Here is a 24229-nt window from a genome sequence, read left to right on the forward strand (position 1 = left end):
GCATGGGACTACTGTTTTCCATGTAAATGTCGAAAATATTGCTGCAAATAAACTTGAGAGAAGATTGAAAAATACATTTTCAAAGATATAAAATCAATACGGCCCCGTAGTTACAAAGATTACCGCAGTAATGCATCGTACGTGCAGGATGCAGTACAACATATGGTCTTTTTCAGTCGTTAATTGGGCCCTCTTATAGCGCTGATTGATAGTCATTTCGTTTCATGGGGTCTCGCAGTGCCCGGCCGCGGTATGTGGTGAACGTGCAGTATGGCGTGTTGAGGCAGGAGGCCCTGACAGCCAGCTCAGGTCAGAGGATGAGATGAAGGAGACAGCTGGGGAGGAGTGTATGTTCAGGGATGGATGGAAGGCATTCTCCAACTGTGCTAACTATAGACCACACATGTCGGTGAAGCTCCGCAAACCTGTCTGCAGCGTATCACCACTCGCTTCCATAAAACCCCCTTTGTGTGTGTGTGTGTGTGTGTGTGGGGGTATATTGGGGAGCATTTCTCTGTTTGCCCAAACCAGCACACTGTGCATAAACAAACAGCACAAACTTCCTGAATCATTTGCTAGTATAACAAATCCCGCCACTGTGTTATAATTTCATTTTCATCACCCAGAAGCTTATTGATTCAATTTCCTGCTCCGCTCCGCGAGTTCAATAGTTCACGATCTCACAGTTGGAAGCGTGAACAGAATGTAGCTTGTGCCCACCAAGACATGACCTACAGACCTTGTTTCAGTGCCAAAAAAGCTTCTGTGTCTGCACACATGGGGAAAAGGGGCAACCAGGCCAATTAGTTTGAAAGCAGAATTAGTTTTGGTTCAGCAGGAATCAATCAGAAATTCTATTATCAGAGGGATGTTTTTTTTAATCAAAGGATCAGTTGATGAATGGGTGTGTACATGTGTGTGGATAAGTGCTGGTGTGGTTCTGGGTTGCGTGTGGAGTGTTGCCTTGCTTCATGTATGTTCCCCTCGTCCTAAGTAACAGTGTGGATGAGGATAGTCCAGATGCCATCACAAATGCACACACACGCACACACATACAGTATAAGTTCAACCCGCCCACACACACACAGCGTGTTACTCCACTAATCCCCCCGCAGTGCGCTCTGCAGGACAGCACAACAAAGGCCCGCTGAGCATCTTTTAGCTTGTTCGACGTGACACAAAGCTCCGGTGAACTGACAGGAGTTCCTGCTCGCTCAAATTGGGTCTTTTTGTAAATGGGTCTGAGTAAGTATCAAAGGCAGGGACAGCATGGACTGCTCCCACTATGCACGGTTTCTGCTCTTTCCAACGAGGGAAACGCTAGTCTTCTCCGAGGGGAACCCGAACAGCACCGCCTCTTCGTGCAAAGTATTCATAAGCCATCGTAGAAAAAAACCTTCTCTCTTTTGTTACATTTTTGCTTGGAGGGATATTTGCGCCGGTGAGATTTCCAGACAGCTGGGATGCATTGATTCTGCTAATGACAGTAGAGCAGCAATTGAAGAGAAATGTAAACGTACATTTGATACTGCAACACATTCATATCTTCTTTATGCTTTTTAACAACAAGTTGTGTTCAATCATTTTCCGTCGAATAGACTTCTCTGCTGGATTCGGCCGTTTCCATGTCAACCCTGGAAAGTGGTCTCCGCATTAAAGGCATAAAAAGTAGCCAGCATGGCCTTAGCAACACAAGGATAAACTGCAAACTGGCCTTGAACTGTACAGTTTAACATCTCTGGATTTATGTATGCATTGAGATTTGTGTGTGTGTGAGTGCGTGAAAGCAAATGTCTGTATTATACAGTGACCTTTGCTGCCCTATATAACGCAGACATTGCCCAGAGAAGACACACAGCGCAAGTAGCCGACACAGCGCTTAACCCCCTGCCTGGGACCTTGACAGCTTCTCCATAGGAGGCTGACCCTGAAGGTCCTGGAAAAAATACTTTGTTCATACCGAACACACACACACACACACACACAGAACCTTGGTACATTAACAACGACTTGCACCCTACACATGCATGTGCACACATGCGTATACAGGGTAGGAGCCAAAGGAGCATATAGCTTTTAAACAAGCATGAGGAATTAGCAGAGAGGCCCATGTGTCAACCCCCCACTGAGAAAAACAGCCTGTTGATCCCCCTGGAGTTGTAGCTACTGACCGCCTCAATAGATCTCCGTCTGACAAGCGAAGGGGCAATGAAATATTTATACACACACACATATATATATATATATATATATATATATATATATATATATATATATATATATATATATATATATATATATATATATCATCTTTACCAAGTTGCTGCTGTACAAGTTGTTATTTTAATAATAAATTACTGGTTAGTTAATATCTAAGATAAGGAAAACATTTTGAGGTCAAGCTCGATGTTACCAAAAGAAAGATCCCAGTCACTTCCACTCATTTGGGCCTACAGCTTAATACAGACCCAGAGCCCACGTGCCACCATCAAGAACTGAAAAAGTGAGCATCACCTCCCCACAAGCATCTGCCGAATCTTCTGTATCCCAAACCTGACGCTAAAATAACAGTCACAATACTGACGCCGCCGTTGATTCTCGATAGTTCTTCAAACTTCTGATGGAACTGGAAAGTTGTTATCCGACTGGAGAGAAGACATCTGATTGTTATCGCCGTGATAGATGTCCGCTGTTAGGGTGAAAGTGTGTCTTAGCACCTCAGTAAGCCCCAGTCTCAAAACTGGATTTGGATTGGCGCCCCGGGATGATGGCTGTCAGGGAATAGTGTTTTTCCAGAATGTCTTCTGAGGCTTTACTGTGCCGACTATGACTAAGACAGGTGTCTAGACCGAATAAAGCTGGCAAAACGGGACATGATGTGATCAATCATCAGCCATATATCCTAATAGGTTTTTAGTAATAATACACTTTGGTTGCGAGCATCCGTGGGAATATAATAAACAAATAGCGCAGGCAGAGCTGGAGCCCTTTTCCTCTCTATTGAGCAGCCTGGAGCGATTGATTCTGAATATTTGGACATGCGTATATGCTGCGTATATGATGCTTTGTCTAATGTGGGATGCCACTGTTGTACTGCAGTTCACTGGTATTGCCTAAGGAGAGTAATTAGTGTCATAGTGAATGGTTGACGTACCATCTTGTTATGCGAACAGGCTAAATCCATTAAATGTAATACCTTGTAACTTTTACAAGGGGCTCGAGCGTGGGAGAGCTAGAGGAGGAAAGATATAGATTATAGTGGAAACTGTGAGAAAATCCATTCTGAGCAAACATTTGGCATCGGAGTCCCAAACACCCTTTGCCATATTGTTTCAACTCAGCGTTGTTGGTGTTTAATGCCTTGCAAAACATTTCCAGAAGTCTGGTTTTGATTGAAATCGGTGCTCACGCAATATGAAACTATTCTGGAGCAATTAAGACGTAATTATCCAGGAAATATACAAGTTAATCTGGGAGAGGAAGACAGAGCATTAACTCATTTAACAAGGTTTGGAAAGACTGCCCGCTTTGCTTTACTTGCTCACCTGTTTAGAAGCAGCTATACAATTTAATGTGCAGTTTAATCAATACATTTCATAGAGCACGGCAGGATAATAACACACATACAAGCTTATGTGTACTGCAATGGAAGTTGCAGATTTCCACAATAAACACTAGACATTTGGCTTCATGGCTCCTTCTGTTACATACCTAAAAAACAGAAAGCTTTACACACACACACACACACACACACACACACACACACACACACGCGCGCGCGGTGGTACGGCAGTATACAGTAAGTGGTTTGAACTGTGAAAGGGGCGAGGAGTTTTATGAAAGTGGTGACATTATAACATCCTGACGCAGCTCCATGGCAACCTCCCTTAAAGGTCAGCGTGCGGTTGGCCCGTGTGCATTTAGTGCACGGATGTGTATGGCGGTGTGTGCGTGGGTCAGCGTGTTCCTGGCCAGGATGCCAGAGTTAATGATCTGGTGCAATGGCTGAAAACAACAGGCGCGGCCAGATGAAATAAACAAGACACAATCACGCTTGTTTCATCCTTGCTTCTATGTTTTCTTCCCACGTGTTTACACTTTACCCACCATCCTTTGCAGCGTTTATACCTCCATACTTTTTCTTCTCCTCTCCACCCACACTGGATCTCTCCTGCCTCTCCCACATGGTATGCTTCCTTTTATTGTTTTTTAGTTTTTCTACTCATTTCACTCCTCCATCCATCTGCTGATCATTTCTTCTGGGAGAGTGAGACAGGGAGTGAGGGAGGGGGACTGACATTCTTCTGAAATGTGAAGGGATCCACTATTCGGACTTTTCTAGTCTCATCGCCAATGCCTAGGCTTTGTGTGTAGAGACCACACAGGGTACCGATCCGCTTCCAGGGTTTCATTAATAAGCTCAATGCCTCACTGTTTGGAAGAGACTGTGAGCATCAAAATGTGAAAAAGGAATTCATGCATCTACTGAATGTGTGAAATGTTAGCAAGGTAATTAACACAACAACTGGTGAACAAACGGAATGGTCAAAACCTCCGTCTATAATATGCATTTATGCGAGAAACTGAAGGGAATCGATCTGCCCCATTGTCATCGATACCCGATCCAGATGTTTTAGTCACATTCGGCTGATATGCGGTCGTGTATCGGTAGCGGTGCTTACTTAGTACACAACATTTCTTACAACTTTTACATCAAAGAAAATTTTAATTCATAATATAGCATTTCAGAACTATACATGAACTGTCAAATACTTTAACAAGGAGCCTAAACAAATAAAATCCAACTAATCATAAAGTATTCTCCATGTTGGAGTGTTCTGGCTATTATTGCACACAAGCATTGAGATATGAGAATTTTTTTTATTTTAAAATCCCTTTCACTTAATCCAAGGACAGCTTCACCGCCTTCTGAGGAGGCTCCATTACATCCATTTAAGGTCTAAACCAGGGACATTATGTAACGCAACTCAGCGCCTTACTGCAAGTACGATGAAGGAAATTAGAGGGAAATTCCGCAATCACAGTTCCAACCTTTTTTGTTAAATAATCCGGTGAGAGTCTTTTAAATACACCTTGCATTAAATGAAATGTTTGCAATATAAACTTGGGAAGTTTTCTAGTATCTGTGCTTTCACACGGATGTTGCCACCACCTGTCGCCAAGTGTTTTTGTTGTGTCACTTATACTTTTAGTAACGTGGGCTGTTTGTTTATCTAACCCGGAACATGTTCACAGCTAGCAGGTAATCGAGTAGACACCAGTCCAGCTCCGTCCCTTTCCGTGTAGGATGTCCTCGTCCGTCTGTCTCCGTCTCTCTCTCTCTCTCTCTCTCTCACACATTAGGAAGACGTGTTACGCGGCTCAGAGGCGTTTCATTGCTGCTCTTCCATTTCAGCTGCCAAATACCTTGTCACCATAAAAAAAAAAGACTTGTGATTAATGGCAAACATGTCTGCCGCTCCATGATGTGTAGCTATTAATTGACATTAACTGCCCGTGTGCGACCGCGCATAAACTCGCACCCGGGCCGGTCCTGGTAAACATGTCAGCGTACAGTATTTACAAAGGGACTGAAGTGGGTTTGGGGCAGCAGTGTTTCAGGAGAATGGCCCCGGGGCCCGACAGGATGTTGGGGGATGTGTCATTTCTCCCTGGTTCCCTTGGTGACGGACAGAGAAATAAAGAAGACCTTTTACACACAGAGATGCACACGCACCCACAAACACACACTTGGCCATTCACTCGCATGTACAGCCTACATGCATCAGTGTTACGCCACCATATTTATCACATTCACCCCCTTCTTCTCTGTTGAGGCCCCGAGTCGCAGCATGCTAATGCAAACTACATCAAACAGCTGCCGGAGCCCGACATCGTCGCCGTTTCACTCGGCAGCAAAAAGCGAGAACAAGAGCTCGTCTGTCGCTGCTCTTAATTCATTGTCTCCCTGGGGCGAAACGAGCTCTGACAGACATAAATGGCAGAAATGAATATCATAAGATCACAGTGGAGGGTGGCGAGGTGGGAGACGGCGGGCGAAATAAGGGCGAGGGAGCAGATGAGGGGGGGTTGGAGGGACGGAGACGGAGACGGGAACAGACAGAGGAGAAGTAAAGGAGAGAAGGTCGAGATGGTTGGTTGGATACTTGTGAGAAAAAGAGATGGAGGAATGCACGGGTACGTCCCTCACTGCTGACGCGCAGTATATTATACTGGGCTGACCACCTGCTCCGAGCCTGCAGCACACCCTCCATAAACCTAAAGCAGATGGACACGGTAAAAACGCACCGTGACCAACGGCGATGCATTCGTCCGTGTGTGTGTGTGTGTGTGTGCGCGCGCGTGTTTGTCCATTACAGCGGATATATTGAAATACGCCTACATTCACATACACACGCACGACCAGCCCTCCACTATGTCCCAGGGGCATTATCAGTAATATGTGATACTCAATAGGCCTGATGTCTACGTGTCTTATCCGCATCCCCCTCCCGGCGCTGTAAGCCTATCGGCCAGTTAGCCAGCAAGGAATGTGTCCGTCAACTCGTATAACCAGCGACACTCTCACATGTTCTTCCTCTGACTTCACTGCTCTCTCCCCTTAGCCGTCCATAAACCCCACAGTTTATTGCCACGATATGCTTCGCTTCTAGAACAATATATCTCGCAATGCAGCGTGTTGTCTGAGTTCAATAAATAAATTGTCTGCTAAGTGAGTACATGGTAACGCCTGACTTCTATGCGAGTATATTTTCTCAGTTAAAAGGAAATTCTAGTGTAATTATAGGGAAAATGTAGGTAAAAAAGTTTCCGTCTACAACTTGCTGTAATTATATGCTTGCACGCCAAAACAGCGTAATTAGATTAAATATGATTTAGCTGAATTTGATCAGTGAGTAGTTATTCCATTGAAAAACTACAAATCATCACATGACATCATCGCCCGGCTCTTCGATTCAATCCATGAGAGAGACCAACTGGGCGAGAAAAACAAGATAATTCAGTTAAAAAACTGCTTCTGGTTCAACTATAACCTGTCATGTGAACACACACTAATTTAATAGGGTGGCATTGTCACTTCTTGACTGTCCCTTGGACAAGAAATGGGTCTGATTGCTGTAATGTTGTTCTGGTGAGGGATTTTATCTCAACGGGGTCAGGATGATGGTGGAGTGGATGCTTAGCTCGCAGTTATCTGTTCTTCCATCACACTCCTTCAGACGCCCTCACTAACAACAAGGTGAAAGCCTCAACCGGACACAAGGCCAAGTTCTCTTCCTGACAACCGTTAAGATCCAGCGTCATCAATCCTTCTTTCCCTCTGCCTCCCTCTGTCTTTCAATTCTTTCTTTCTGCTCCACTCGCTCTCTCATCCCCTGACACTGGACTAATCATCTGTAATTAGACAACTGCACGAACTAAATCGAGAAGCGTTTGCGATGTGCGTTTACTTTGTATGTGTTGAAAGGTCCTGCATGGGCCTTTTTCGCCTGTGTGCTTTAGTCAGGGTTCAGTCCGAGTCCATGTCCCCTTGGCCCAACATATTCTCCCCCCGGACTAAAATCAACAAATGATCTTTCACTTGCGGAACACTCACACACACGTCCCAGTCCGCGTACACACCAAACAGGACATCACGGGTTTGCCTTTTAAGGCCCCAGCGCGTTTCTTCTTCTCTGGGGGGATTACTTGGATTTGATTTATCACGTAGCGGTGAATTTCCTGAGGACATTGAATTGAAGGAATATCCCATGTAGGAATTTCAAAGGGGGAAATAATGTAAATACATGTGATGAGAGTGAGAAACTTTAGGAGTGGGAAAAAAAATACACAGAGAGAAAAAAACACAAAAAGATACAGAGAGAACAGAAGGAAAAAGGGAGGAATAGACAAACAAAGATGATCTTTTATACTCGGGTAGAGGAGGATTTGACTTTGCAATGCATGCCGCTGTCAGCAGTGTTTAACGCTGCGCGCTCGACAGTTCCTGTCAAAATCCCCCCCAGCGTTTTCTTTCAGGCATTTCTTCCTACATAAAAAGCTCAGCAGCTTTATGGCATTTTTGTCACCGCATTCATCAGCCGTCCGTCGTTTACGACGAGGAGATGTCACTGTGACTTTGCATTAACAACAACGGCAATCTCTCTCTCTCTCCAGAGGTGCGCCGAGGTTCCGCCCTGAGAAGTGCACATGGGCTCGCATGTCGCTGCTTCGGTTTCCCGCCGCGTCGCCCTTCATCTCTAAACAACTGAGACTGGCGACAACAGTGTGAATCTCCCAGAGTGTGTGTCCAGCGGTTGTTCGGGTTGGCCATGAGGCCGCGCCCCCCTCCCCTCCCCGGAGGTCACGACCCCCGATTTGTGAACCACTGTCCTAGAGGATCTTCCTCCCTATAGTGTAGCCGAACATTCTGCGCTGGATCTTTGTAAAGCTCAGGTTAACCACTCTCCCACACTCCAGGGGGGGTCACAGCTTCTTCAGCGGTGGTATTTAGCGCGCGGCGGCGACGGCGGCACATCGAAAAGTTCCTCTTTTTATTGAATCCCACTCATTTAACGGGTTAGACGCCTCGCTCTGTGCCTCTTCCTGCCACCGAGCTCTCGCTCTGCTGCCTTTTCTCTGTCTCCCTGTGTCGCTCAGCTCAGCTATCCGTCCCCGTCCTTCCTGTCTGCCGGTGCGCAGCTTGCAGAGGTGGCTGACGGGAGTTCATTGGAATCGGCGTGTGCGTGCGCGGCGGGGCCAGTGCGAGCGTAGTCGTACGCGCGTGTGTGTGTGTGTGTTTGTGTGGAAGCAGCGATGTCACTGGACTGTGTAATTGAAATGGAAATGAGCCAATCAGCGACCGTGGTGTTGTGCCACCTCACCCTGCATTCACTTCAGTGTTCTCCGGCTCTCCCGATCTCACTCTCTCTGTTTGTGCGCAGGTGCCTCTGTGTATCCGTGTGAGTGTGCGTGTTTGTGCTGACAACACTTGGCCCTTCAGCTTCAGCCCCGCAGGCCTGAGTGGGCGGTGTGAAAATGTAATCAGTTGGTAATAAAGATGATCTCCCCCCGTCTCTCTCTCTCAATCACGTATTCACTGGCTCACACTTACACACATTTGTGTGCAGCCACCCTCTGTGTCCAGTTGATTTCCCAGGCTTTGTGCTGTGACCCACAGCGCGATGGGACAGCTGCGGCATAACAAAGACACGTAATTATCACCATTCGACAATTAGCCCACCATCCAACTTTGCTCCTTAGTCATCTGTTACACTGCGAGGAGGTCTCCGCTGCCACTCTCAGCTGCTTCTCTTTACTCACAAGAATGGGCCGAGATTGTAAGCTCATGATGTTGCCATTAGCGTGTGGTAAAATGGGGAGCAATTGTGCTGGTTAGGGTGGAGTGTGTGCATGCGTGTGGCATTGGTGGCGGAGCGAGGGCAACTCGGCGCCAACTCCATCCGGACTATTTCTCTGGCGGTTTTGAAGTAAATAAGCACGTAATGCCGTCTCTGAATGGATGCTGCCACAGGATGGATTTGACTTTTTAGTGTTTACTGGTAACATGTAGTAATTAAAACATGCATTATGGTGGTGCATAATTAAATGAAAATGCATTGCATCTACTAGTGGGTCAAAAACTTGTAATTTGTTATTAAAGGTTTACAATTTGTAATAACTAACTGTGTATAACATAACATAAAAAAACGTGCATTTATGTATTTAGAGAGTAACATGAACACAATGGGCTTAATACATAACAAATACGTAGAAATGACACCGCATGCAGTGTTACATTGTAATGTATCCTTGGTAGGGATGACATGCACATGAAATCTATCTATCATTTCAATCACATAGAAATTGTATTTATGAATGTTATGTTTATCAGACAATACTGAAAAGATATATTATTAATCGGAAAGCACACAAAAACTCACACAAGCGTCAATATGGACGCTGCCTCGAATGACATCGTCTTTTGTGTCCACCGGTTCAGCTGATCCTGCGGTATCTTCATTCTATATCTTTATTACTCTCTTCTGTTGACCCCAGTGTTACTGTACTCTCTGTCCTCCCTCTGGTCTTCTCACAGAGCACAGCCTTGATTGACATTCCATGGGTGCAGCCTCGCGGGGCTCCTGCGTCCTGCGCAGAGGCCGATGTATGTTTGAACAGCACTCGGACATTTCGCTTTCCTCTTTCGGCTCGTATCATCAGCAGCCGGCTGCCGTGGCCGTAAAAAGGACACTGGCAGCACGTAAAAGAGGAGGACAAACACAGCTCTGTAGAAGGCTTATTTTATCTGGGAGACATCTTGGTTGGAGGCCTTGGCTGCAGACTCCCATGTGACGCCTGCAGCAGAATCACCTTCAGTGATAAACGCATTGTTGAATAACCCACGGATTCGGATTCAGTGGCAATCTGGCAATGCTATCTGCATTATTCAGTCGTGCTGCCTCTGTTTTGTGTATTCCCTCAACTTCTTTTTGGAACCGGGTCCCTTTCTCTCCCCCATTCTGTCTGTTTTCTCCCCCTCGCTCTCGCTTTCTCACTCGCAGCCATTAGCAGCTTCTGGCTGTCTCTCTGCTGTCCCTTTGCCAATGTGCCGGGGAGCTCGCTGAGCTGATAACACACATCTAATGTATGCACGGAGGTGTGTGCAGGGTGCGGGTCTGTTACATTTACACAACGTGTGTGTGTGTGTGAGAGTGTGTAGCGTGTTACAAATGCCTGTCCTGTCCCCCTTTATGTGCTCACTCACCCAAACATCCTCTGCTTCATTTGCAGTCAGGGCCACAAAGCTACTACTCTGACTGCTGAGACGGGGAGAGAAGGGCAGCTGAAACGTCACACACAAACACACTCTCTCTCACACATAAACACAGGCGCCGGTGGCGAGCGGACGGGAGGATGTGACCATTGAGTCAGTGACATTTTAAAGCAGTGAGAGAGATGCATGGCTCCTGATGGACCTTTCGCCGACATGTTTGAAATGAGATGTTACAGATGAGCTGCTCCATGCCTCGCTTGTAAACACCCCCACGTTAGTATTTACCCTACTAAGCGGGTAAACACAGCAAGGCAGCATTTCCTGTTAACTCAGGCTACACACACACACACAGGCCTGAATAAATGAACAGAGCAGAAACCAGCAGGCACGCATGATCACATTAATGAGGAATGTTTTTGCGGCGCGATTTGTCGACGCTGTTATTTGTTTCATAAATCATTCAAAACATCAACATTAATTAAGTGGCGAGTGACAGTGCAGAGAGCAGATTCCGCTCAAATTGCTATTTGATCTCTTTGATCTGTGTTCGGGATCTTTCGTAATTCCTCTAGACGCGCTGCAGATTGGCGTAAACGCAGCCACGAAGAGCAAACTTTTATGCAGCTCATTTTGATCTTAGAAAACCGCTTCTTTAGATTCCGAACTCAAACATCACAGTGAGATAATGAGCAGATCCGTACCTTCGAATAGAGAGAGCAGATAAGTGGGTGGAAAGACAGCGACACAGACAGAAATACCGTATAATCACATTTTTGTGCCGTTGTGCTGCATCACATTTCATTAACATTCGAAGATTCAACTGGTATTTTGACTCAACTGCCAGAAATCCTCTTTTTGTTCCTCTATTGTTGAATTGTTCCGTACAAAATCTTTACGACATAATGGACACTTTGTTCACGAGCAGCAGAAGAGTCCCGTCCATCCAACTTTTATGTTTATATCCCAATATCGGCAAACTAGAATTTGGCTTTAGGGGCTTTACAATCCGGCACACAACAGCCTCTGTAATTTGATTCTCAGTTCTGAAAAATAAAAGTGGTATCAACCTCAGGAAAGGATGAGTCCTGCCGTAGATTGTGAGTGTTCAGAACAGATCGTTACATTGAAATACAGAATGAAGGATTCATTTGTGAAAACAACTGTCAATCAACCTCCTAAAACCCACCCGAACCGAACCGCTCGTCCCGCTCTCCACGCGGTGAGACGTGGAAGAGGGACAGACTCCACACACACACACACACACACACACACACACCAGACTGCGCGGCGAGAGAAAGAGGTGGCAAAGCCGCGCTTGTGTTGCTTCAGCATTTTAATCCCGAGCCTCCAGAGTCGTCGGCATCAAATTGTTTTAGCCTCTTGTTGCGTTCCCCGAGCTCACGGAGCCCTTCGTAAAGACACCGGAGGAAGTTTTCAATTAAAAGTTTTCTCTTAACTCTCGTCAGGTTGTGCTCTTACAGCACCAAAGCCTCGGTCTCAATTATAAACCAACATCCCCAGGTGAGATGAGTCATTGACACCAGCTGCGTGTGTGTGTGTGTGTGTGTGTGTGTGTGCGCCGACATGTGTGCAATGTGTGGTTTGGGACCATCCATCACTCTTGTGTGTGTACGTGCGCTAAATTGAGGTCCGTCAATATTTTCTCGGGCAAGGCCGATGTGTGACCCCGAGGTCAGGGTCACAGCGTCCACCATCCAGACAGGAACTCGCCATACAATGCTGTCTAATTTTGGTAGCTGTGGAAATTCCACAGGTGAGAGAGTCCTATTTCGTGGGCAGCAGTGAGGATAGTGCGTGTGTGTGTGTGTGTGTGTGTGTGTGTGTAGTGGCAGTGTGGGGCCTTTTGATGAATCTGCCTGTATGTATTGAAGCCCTCTGACCCCGTGTGGCCTGTTCTAGATCATTGCAGTAGTAAAGATGCCTCCCAGTCGCCCTCAGAGACACGCTGGCTCTGCATTTTTCCTATGATGACATTTACTGTGCGGCCCATCATGGATCCCCGGGATCATTTGGTTCATCTTTCTGTCTTTTTTTATTTTTTGGGGGGGGGGGGGGGGGCTGTCTTTCTTATTAGACCAAATAACCAGAAAATATTTTCCGAGACAGCGATACTTGAGTTTGCTATCGTTGGGAAGACAGATGTGTGGTTGTGTGAGTAAATATCTGTTGCCATGATAGATTTATAGATAAACCAACCCTCCCACATTCGTTGAAGCCAAGAGCTCTGGTTCTTTCACACACAGTATTGAAAGCGTGCCGGGAGATCAAACCCATATGTGCCGAGTTCAAACAGCCTTTTCATCCAAAGATAATTGAAGCAACGTTGACGCGTCAACAAACAGTTGCATGAAGATGATACGATTCGGAGCTAAACATATAAAAAGTCAACTTTGGTTCAGTGTAAAATGCTGCGTTAGGATTTGTCTCTGATTCTGGTGTCCAGACTAATAATAAAATGAACAATTCTTCTTCTTCTTCTTTCCAACCAGGTTCCACCGTGGAGACTACCACATCGACGTGTGCATCAACGACTACCTGGATGTCTACTGTCCTCACTACGAGGAGACGGTCCCCGAGGAGCGCACCGAGCGCTACGTCCTCTACATGGTGAACTACGACGGCTACAGCACCTGCGACCACACCGCCAAGGGCTTCAAGCGCTGGGAGTGCAACAGGCCGCACTCCCCGAACGGGCCGCTCAAGTTCTCCGAGAAGTTCCAGCTCTTCACCCCGTTCTCCTTGGGCTTCGAGTTCAGACCGGGCAGAGAATACTACTACATATGTGAGTCGACCGAAACGCCTCACAGTCAAACAAATAACACGACTGGTGGAGAACTTATATGTCGATGGAGTTCACAGGTGGGAGTTGCATTGAGGCGGTTTAAAGAAGAAGGGCACCTCCTCGCCGTATTATGTCCTGCTCTCATTCAGCTTGCATTAGATGTCGAGTCGTCCGCTTCTTGGCGTAGAAACTGAGCCAAACCGAGTTCATCTGTAGCCGAAGCCCCTGGGAAATTAGGTTTTTATCAAAGCAAGGTGATGGATTGGAATTGAGTGGAGTTTGTCCTCCCACCACAGACTATACGGGGGAGTCACTGTCAGTCGGAGGAGTTGTCGCTACTCGCTCAAAACACATTTGTCACAGGGATACAGCTGATATTACAAAACAGCAAGCAGCACGGTTATGCGCTCATATCGGTGGCATTAGTGCAATATCATGCAGTGTAATGCATTATTGCTTCAGCTGCTGAGGGAAAGTTTAAACTTTATGGGCCTATGTATGAGGGGAAGATGTATAAATTCCTTCTCAGCCAGGGCTTGTCAGTTTTGACATTTAACTCAGTCCCGTTTGATGCTTCCAGTTTTATCTGTTTATCAATAAAGTTTGGACTTTGGGTGTTAATGCAGCTCCAGGTGGCTTTTAAACCTCCGTCCGTTGAAAGTCTGGGCTCTGTTTTCTAAGTTGACACCTTTTTATGAAGCAGTTAACCTGCCAGCCGGCCAAGACGTGTGTCTTTTATTCATTTCACGTCTCTGTCTCTTTCGGTCTCTCCCTCCCTTGCGTAGCAACACTTGGGACTGAATATTGGGCTGTAACACAAGAAGCCGGAGAGAAACGAAACAATAGAGTTCCTCTGTAATGTTGGACATTCTTTCGGCTGTGAGGCTTGTCTACAAAACAAATAGCCTGAGTTCTTTTCCAGAGGCCTTTCAACAACCAGGTGTTTGATCATTTGTCTGTTAAAAAGTAACCAGATTTTCCTTTGCTTTTATAGCCGATTTGCATTGACAGTCGTACAAAATGAGACGTGGGGAAAAATGGAAGTCTCCGGCCTCGGGGGTGTAGATAGGGGTTAGCGAAGGGTTACGCAATCCATCCTCTCCTGCGAGTCTCTATTTCTAACACATACATATATGTATATATATATATTTCCATTTCTGTTGAGAGATGCTCGTCCTAAGGGCTGCATTAAATTACACTGCAACCGACAGGGCTCCTGTGGAACGCATCCATTCTGCTGGTGCACGCCATATTGGTTTAGTGGCCCGCGGCGTCATTGGCTATTGAATGATTCTAGCGTATATGCTCTCTGGCTATTGCGGCGGATATTAAAGTCATCCACCATGAAGAAGTCTGACATGTGATTCCCCACCGCCATTGTGTCCAAACCTGAATGTTCATGGGTATGAGAGAAGGTGGCTGCTGATGGATCTGACAGTGTCTCTATAGTGGACAGCATGTAGACCCAACGGATGAAGATCAAGAGAGGAAAGAGGGGTAGTTACATTACTACACCTGCTTTTTTTTATCCGTACCATCTCTCTCTCTCTCTCTCTCTCTCTCTCTGTCCAGAGAGGGGAGGGTCTTTGTCGCGCCTTAGCTATAAAAACATCCGAGAACTTTCGGCTTGCTTTGGGTTACATCATTTCTGTTCTCTTTTAACCGTTTCAGTGATACATTTTCACAAAAAAAGGGCTAATTAAAATAAAGACATGGTGCGTGGAGTAAAACGCAATACCATAATACACCAGTAGCAGGTGATTATGTGTTCACAAAATATTTCACAACATATTTGACATAATCCAGAAGAAATGGAGCAATATGACCATAGAACTTATTACAATATTTGCTTAAAGTGGCCCTGGTTTGGTCTGTTTGATATGTGTGTCCAGGACCAATATGCCGTACAGGTCTGCATGCATAATATTGCTGTAGCAATGGTAAGACTGAATATGTGACTGTGATTTGGGGTATTTCATTGACTTTGTCAACAAGTTTACTTAATTCTACAAGTACCACAACCTGGATCTATAACAGGGATTACATTCAGACGGCGTTCGGTTCTTACATGGTTGTGACCTCTGGTCGCTGTGACCAGTCAGATAATAGTGGTATTTTATTTAATTGAATTGTCTTTACGGCAAACAAAGTGAAAAGTGTCCGTTGGGCTTTATGGCCGTGCCTAATGCCTGTTCTGATGGACAACCTGATTTCACCAATTGTTTCCGCCCCATAAGTTTCATTATATTAATATATTATTAATCTTATCATCTTATACCGTTCGTAGAGATTCGTGAGTACACCAAAGGGCAAATGTCTAAATTATGAATCTCAAGCAATTGCTGGTGACTGATGACTTTCATTCATAAAAAATGCGGTATCTTTTTTATTTTACGTTGACGTAATAAGTCCAATTAAAACCATTTAGGATGTAATTTGCACAGCAGCAGTGCCTTCAGCTAGCTTCACCACAGCAAAGCTGCTTCTCTTTGCTAAGGTATGATGCGTTTTGCACACAGCGGTCTGACTTTGCCCTTGTCGCCCATCTGCGTGTGTTGTATGAGGGCATTGGGAGAAAATGGAAAGCATCATTACCAGTGGAAGCTGGCTTTACTGCAGCGAAATACACTCAACAGAAATGTCAGCGTGTCCCCGAGGCAGACGCCACTATCCATGAACACATGAGGCAGCAATAGTTAACTGCAAATAAGCTCACGTACTTGAGACATAGAAGTATCCCAGACCAGATGAAATGTATATTATATTTATTTACAATCGATATGCTGGGGATTAAAACAATATTTTCCGTCACACAGAACAACAGTTGCCTCATATGTAAATAGTGCTCATATTCACAGTATCAGAATATTAATCTTTTCCTCAGCCCTGCATCTCTAATAACTTTCCGTCGCCAAGAGACCTGAGGGAATGGGCCCTCAGTAACATGATTGATCATCACTATGTTTGTAGATGAAAATTAAGCTGTCAAATAATATTCCTGCCCCCCCAAAAGAAGCATGTTAATGGTGTTTTTTCGCCCCCACGAGTTGGATGCGGGTTGATTTGTTGCATCTGATAAAATTAGAGAGGAGACAGAGTTCGGCTGTCATCTGCTCCAACAACAGAAACAACTTAATCAGCGGCAGCAGGAGGGCAGGAATTTACTCAGATGGAGGTCACGATTCTTCATTTCCGTTAGTGGCAGCCGCTTCTCTCTGGCAGGTAATTGAGGACAAGACTGGATCTGGAGTCAGTCGGGAGGCAACACACATCCGTGTTTCTTTTAAAGTTCAACCCAAAGCAGCGCACGGGGGGAGAAAAACCCTGAACAGAGGAATGCGTTAAAGGTAAAATAAACTGTACATGCAGAGAATGCTGTAATGATGACCACAAGCAAGCAGTTCTGTGCCGGAGCAGTGAGTGAGTGCCGGCTCGGAGCCCTCTGCCTCTGTGACAGACAGAGGGGATAAGCGGATAATTGGAGCACTTCTCGGGTCAGAATTCACAGTGCGTTCATGGTTTAAGAGAAAACCCATCTCGCAGGGATGCTGACGCAAGCAGCTTGGTCCAATATGGACACAATCCGCAATCTCGTATTTGAGTGAATTTCATCTGAAAAGGGCAAAAATCCAATATCAGTGGCAGCTCACAGCAAGGGATGAGTGAGCCGCGTTATGGCGTCTTTAGGCGTGTGAGATGTGTGGCAAATAGGAAACCACTGTGTGTGTGATCTTGCAGCGGCAGATCGTCGGACGAACAGATGTCCTTTTTCCTGCCGCCTGACTGGTTTTCCTACACGGGGATGCTGCCGCTTCTGAAGGAAAACACAATCAATAACACTTGGATGGAGTTATTTCATACATGTTTCTGGGTTTCACACTGCGAGAAACACCTTTGGAGAACGAACACTTGTTAGATGGCCGACGAGAGCGAGGGGCGAGCAATAATATTACCCATTTTTTGTATTTTAATAAGGCTTCATTCACTCCGTGGACGCCCTTAATCCAAGCAAAATGCAAAACACGAATAAGATGGATCATAAATACCAAGAAAGCTTTTTGACATTTATAAGGCTTTCTTACATAATCTAACAAGGTATTCTTTCAATCATACCGGACTCTTACATGCACACACAATTCTGACGCAGATTCTCGGAGACATGGGCTGTAGCTGGTGTGTGACTGATCATAAATATGAGATATGCTCCTTCAATCTGTTCCCGAGAGGTGAATAGAGTAGAGCTCGAAGAGCAGCAGCAGCAAGAAAATAGCATTAGTAGACTAGTGAAACTGAGGCGGTGGGGGTCGTGTACAGTCTGTATTTTGGTAGAGCTACAGGAGGTCTGCTAATAATGACAAGGAGCCGACGCTGTTCCATTTGTGGTCCAGGGAGGGAACATGCAACATCCACAACATTATAACTCAGTCCTTTCATTCATTCACGCGAAAAATCAACCCCGTCATCGCAATTCAGCAACGACCCGGTAACGTGGAGTAATGTGAGACAAAGACACACAGACACTCGCATGGATACACACGCGCCCGTATAAAAATATCCACCCGTGCATGAACGGACATGCATAAAAGCCACACGGATGGAAGATGGCTGGAATGCATTGATGTAGTCCTGTCCGATGGATAGACATTCCATCACCTCGCGCTCTCAACGGTCACTGCATTATTCCCCGTCTCCTCTTTAAGTCCGATCCCACGCGTTGGAATGCACGACAGTACTAACTAACCCTCCCTGTGTCTCTTGCACCAGACCGGCGTTTATATTGCACACTACAGACTGTTACAAAAAATACAAGTGCTTCATTACAGTGCACGTTGATGCGTGATTTGTTGGTTGAGTATTAAAATGATAAGAAACATGTGCAGTGCCTTAACCGTATCTAGATGTCGGGTGGATACCAATGAGAGCAGTAAGTAAATGCTAAACCTGCAGAATTCAAGCTTGTCTGGTGAACAGCTTGGTCGTAGCACACTCATTGGAGCTTTAAGCAATACTGGAAACAGTTAACCAGCGAGCTATCCCATTGGTTGGAGCCGGTTATTAATACAGAGTTGGGTCACACCACACCTGCCGAGAGCCCCGACAAAGCCAGGCGAGCGAGCGACGTCTCTAATCAAGTGATTTTGAGTTTGACCGCACATAAAGTAGTCATCAGCGTCTGCAGGGAAACAGCGAGGCCGTGAAAAGCCGCCAGAGATCAGAGGAGCAGCAGGGCGGGCGAGGGCTGTGATTCACAGGGCACACGGTTCCTGTCAGCGAAATGTTATTCAGGCTCCTACCGGCCGTCTTCAGGAGCAGAATATGATTCACTACAACAAAGTCAAGGACATTTTATCCTTGGACATTTATTATTAACCCGCTGCATTGGTCATTATTTTTAATTGGTTATTATTCATTTATTCAGTCTTTTTCATTCGCTTTTTATTACAATACCCACATTTAAGATTCAAAGATTCACAGATTTGTATTGTCAGTTACACACACGTATGTGTGGTACACACGCACAGGTTTGCTCATTTATTGATTATTTATGACACATTATTATGTACGGTGATTTACTATTGTGTGCTTGCTTAAAAAGCTAAACTCCCCTTAGATTAATACATCTTCAAGTTTATTGTAATGTGAGTGAGTGGGTTAATGAGCTGATGAAATTCAAGGGGTTTTCAGACTTTCTAGGCGCTTTTGATTTTCTTCGAAGATGGAGCAATTTGTTAAATTGTCATTATGGGATTTATCCCAAAACGACGGCGCTTGATCTAAATTTACGAAATAGTGAAGAGCAAATAATTGTATCCCCACAAATCCTTGCAATAGTGCAAGGGAACTAGCTCAGGTGTTTAATTATCCATTTCAACTCACTTCTACCTCTCGACTCACATGCCCCCTCCCCTTGTCTCCCCACTGCCTGTGACTTCGTCCGCTCGCAGCATGCGGCATGAGGAACGACGTCGCTTCACTTTTGGAGGCGGTTGAAGGATGCGATGGAAAAGCAAAAAGGCCAGCTATCCCCGGGGGGGGAGGGGGGCGCCTCGCCTGCCTGAGTCCGGGTCCCCGTCTTTCACCGCTCCTCTCGTTCCCTCCTATTGTGCGCTCGCTGTAGTAGCATCTGGTTAATGGGCTTCTTCAGTGGGGAGTCTCCTCCATCCTCGTACGCGCACACATTCTGTGTTTGCACTCGTAGCCTGCAGTACCGTTTGTGTAGCATAGCGCTGGTAGTTTTGAATAATTTTATCATGTAGTCCACCAGTACGCTGCTTTTTAACCGATGGAAAGTGCACATTTTGTGAAGGACAATCAGTAAGGTTGAGTGTTTCTGCACAACATTTCATTTCATGTGTGTTTGTTCTGTACTGCCGGCTAATGATTCCATACCCTGAGACGTTAGTGAATCCCAGCACTGATTTCTGTAGGAGGAAATGTATTCTGGCTGCAGACTGTCTGATTACCTGGATGGAGATGTTGGTAGAAGATGCTACAAAGGGTCTGGAGAGAAATGCTGCGTGTGTTCCTGTGTTGTTGTTGTTGCGCGATGTGTGTCCTCTCTCTTGGATACCGGTTTATATAAACTCCATAAACCACACAAGTGATCTTGGCAATTCAAAGACAAAGCCAGCATCCTTTTTTACTAGGGAGGCTGAGCGCTGGACGCAGCATTAAAGTGCATTCTTTTTAACCCGCCCATCCTCCTTACAAATAAGCAGGGATCAAAGGATTAGTGCACCATTATTAAAGCCAGCTTGAGACCAACTACAGGCATGCTAACACGATGCTATTAATGGTACATGTCCACAGGACGGAACACAAGTCTGTGCCAGGCTCGGCTTCTTGTTGCCGCCGCATGTTTAGGCTGCAGTAGTCGTCTCAACGGATTATCTACTGATCTTCTAATGGACCTCAGCAACCATCCGAAACACAGTTATTGCATCTGCCGTTGTGGTCTGGTCTGTGCGATGGTTCCTTCACTGCGAGAAAATCCCAGATGACACCTGAGTTGAAGGAAATAACAAACAAAACCCCCACCAGCGGATTGATTGGCGATGCGGTATTCTCAGCCATTACGGCGCCTGAATGAGGGATAAGAAATCAATATCCGACCGTGATATCAACCAGTGTATTTTTGACTCTCCATCGCTGTGGACACATGGTTGCGTGTGTCACGTCTGGAATGAGCTGCTGTTGAGTCTTCCATTGAAATGCGGTGGAAATGTGTTTTCCAGATAGCATTACACTTGCCACGAAGCTTGGCCTGTGCCGTGATTGAAACAATGCGTCGTCTAAGCCGCACTGAGCCCACCTGTTTGTTCTTCCGTAATTTGATTCTGCTTCATTCCATTTGCCTTAACGCTGATGCATAATGCAGTGCTCTGAGGGGACCAGCCTTTACTACCCGGGGGGGGAGGCTGGGAGGAGTAACCCAACCTCGCCCGCCCGCCCTCCCGTCTCTGGGACTTCTTTTCAGGGCCACTGTCCTTGGCTCTGATCGGGGACCAGAACAGCAGGCGTTGATGTTAAAGCCGAACAGGAACAATAAGCTGGACCTCGGCAGCGCGTTAAGTCCAAAATAAACAGAAGCTGGCGAGGATGCTTTGGTGGTGGAATCCTCATCAGGTACGAAGCGACGCTACCAAAAAAATGGCAGGAGGGCGGCAAAGCGAAAAACCTTATCGCAATTGTCCTAAACCGTTTTTTAAAACAGAATTAACTGCTCAGGGAAGGCACAGAAACAACAAACTAGCGCGTAACTACGGAACACAAACATTGGTGAAGGCCCCTTTGACTACGGCAACCACGATATCTGTCCCATCGTTCACCTTGTGTCCAGGACTCGTCTGGAGTAGGACGTGGACAGAGCGTCACGGGCAAATCTTTAAACATCATAACAGCTTCACTGACTGTCATCGTGACAGAGACTCCCACTCGCGTTTTTGCCATTTTCATCGGGCCGTGCTTCACAATCAGCTGCCTGTGCTAAGTGGCTGGTGTCGATGGCTGTGCCTCAGCTCTGCCCACAACGCTGATGGAGATAAGACATCTGGCGACGTTTGTGCGTGCGTGCGCGTGCGTGTGCGTGCGTGCTTGGCCACACACAGTATTTGCACGCATTGAATATGGGAGCATCAATGATTATGTTGGAGAAGAAGTGTGTAGCAGCAAGAGTGACATAAACGGTGTGGGTACTGGTACATAACTGAGTGGGTCAGGGTTCATTAGCGTGTCATCGGCTGCCTCCACACCAAAATAATAAGCTCTCTCTCGCCCTCGCTCCCTCTCTCTCTCTCTCTCTCACACTTTTTTCACCGGGCTTTGAAAAAGGCCGTATGATGATGAAGTCGCCCCTCGCTCACACGGACACATGCATACGAAACAGCTGATGGAGCTAACGACATTAAAGTTGTAACTGCGGGGTTGAGAGGGATTCAAGGAGGAAAAACTGGCACCTGGAACGAAGGGTTAGCGCAAGAAAAAGGAAAAGATCTCCATTTCTTCTGACCCTTTTTCCATAGTTAGATGTCAATAAGTCCCTTGACAAACACGTCCCCCGACTACCAGAGACAACTCACTACTTTTTTCACTGCGTTCGCATGAAATAGAAGCTGAAACATCGACTGCAGCAATTTGCGTTTTTTAACGTACAAATTGCAATTATTGCAGCTCGGGCAAAATTAGGATGTTAAACACTGTTATTTAAGAGGACACGGAGCAACTCTTCCACACAATTATTACAATCTGTACTCTGTGTGCGTATCTGCACACGTCAGTCGCGCTTTAAAACCCCCCCAAAAAACGATGAAGGCAAGTCAGTTGAGCTTTGATGAATGGATAGGGCCCTGCTGACAGACGAGAAGAGAGGGTGACACAGCTGGGAGAGAGGGAGGGGAAGGGAGGGGTTAGGTAAAGGTTCACCAGAGAGGAGTTGACAGATCCCAAATGGTCGCCTTTGGAAATGCTCGGCTTCATTGCATCAGCTGTGGAACGCTTCAAAGAAGACATAAAACGATGCCTGAAAGATATCTTAACGGACAGCGTGGTCTCTCTGGAGCCGGGGGGGGGATTAGGAGAAATAAGACAACTACTTGGCTGTAGTATTATTATATCACAATAGGAGTTCCTGACCAAAGAAAACAGTGTATATTTTTGACCTGCTGTACTTTCCCATGTATTGATGGACGCCTGCATCCCCCCCTCCTCCGCGCTCCAACTGACACGTGTTTGACCCCTATCCTCGTCTACAGGAGAAAGCACCTGGTGCCTCACCACAACACCATTAGTGGTCAACCACACACACACACACACACACACACTCACTCACTCACTCACTCTCGCCCACGCTCCCCACATGAGGTATTTTTAGGGGATGTGATGCAACCGCTACGATAGCCAGCGCTCAGAGATTCACACCCCATGGGCTTGACAGGAAGGGATCCATTTCCTGACGGAAACCGCAAACCATCCGCGCACGCAGCAAATACATCGTCGGTGTGTGAACTCTGTGTCCCTCGGAGAGCGTTGAGGTTTTTAGAGAGGGAAATGCACGAATGCAGACACATGAAATATTCGCGAAACATTACTGTTGTTTTTTGTTTTTTTTATTAACTTCTGAGGATGACAATTCCTTGATCTTTGTTAAGCTGCTGCCAGTTGTAACATCTAAAATGCTACAATTAGACTTAGCAAAGCACTCCACTTTCCCCAGAGACCTTTTCCAAGCACATCTGTAAATACTTTGGGGCTGTAATTTTACAAGAACCATGACTAACGCGACGAAATCCACTTAAGAATCAACATTCTTCCGAATAAAGTACGACACTTTCAACTGGCTGTATGTGAAAAAATATTTGTTTAGAAAATTGTATTCATATACACCTTTTATTTGAAGGTAAAATACATTCACATGTGTGCGACTACATGTAGTGTTATAATAACGCCCTCTTAAATATGGTCTTTGATTTTTTTTTTTTTTCAGCCTCCACCATCGCTGAGAACGGGAGGAAAACATGCCTGAAGCTCAAAGTTTTCGTCCGACCATCAAGTAAGTGTTTGCACGCAGCAAAAGGCTTTGTAATAGAGCTGGTTGAAGTACACATTTGGATTGAAAAGCCAAACAGTTTATGTCTACCTCTCTGGTTACCTCACTTCCTCCTCGATTACCTTCTGCTCGCTGTCCAACATGCCCCTCTCATTAATCACAAAAAAACGACTTTACTGGCGAAGAATGTTTTTGTTTTTTTTCTCCCGGAAAACATGACAAGGGTGAAAGGTGATCACATCTAATGAAATCCAGGTCACGTCATACTTCATCTGAATGTTGCCATGAGCTTCGTTGCTTGGGATGTTAGATGTTTGATAGAAAGTGAGGGAGGGGGAGCAGGACGGGAGGGGGGGGGGGGGGGGGGGTTCAAATGTCACTAACCTATTTGGCATAAACCTCTAATGATCTCTCATTCTCCCTATTTTCTGTTATAGACAGCTGTGTGAAAACTATAGGCGTACATGACCGTGTTTTTGATGTAAACGACAAAGTAGACAATACATTAGAACCACGAGGTTAGTATGGCTTCCTGCTTATTTGACTCTCTTCAGTGTGACCATCCTACATCTGTACATGTGCCTTCTGTCTCTGTGCCTGTTTC

At 45.8% G+C, this 24229-nt stretch overlaps 1 protein-coding gene across 2 annotated transcripts in view; it reads left to right on the forward strand.

Annotated features, from left to right (window-relative positions):
* The window catches only part of efna5b (ephrin-A5b), an 80963-nt gene that overhangs the window by 53282 nt on the left and 3452 nt on the right, over window positions 1-24229 (forward strand). Inside the window, exons 2-4 of one of the 2 annotated variants that reach the window (XM_040195862.2) lie at window positions 13288-13580; window positions 23563-23628; window positions 24063-24143. In XM_040195862.2, coding sequence (XP_040051796.1) covers window positions 13288-13580; window positions 23563-23628; window positions 24063-24143 — 440 coding nt within the window. The remainder of the gene's footprint in view (window positions 1-13287; window positions 13581-23562; window positions 23629-24062; window positions 24144-24229) is intronic. The other variant, XM_040195863.2, reaches the window with a different exon arrangement.

Source organism: Gasterosteus aculeatus, chromosome 13, assembly GCF_964276395.1.
Source record: "Gasterosteus aculeatus chromosome 13, fGasAcu3.hap1.1, whole genome shotgun sequence".
Lineage (NCBI taxonomy): Eukaryota > Metazoa > Chordata > Actinopteri > Perciformes > Gasterosteidae > Gasterosteus > Gasterosteus aculeatus.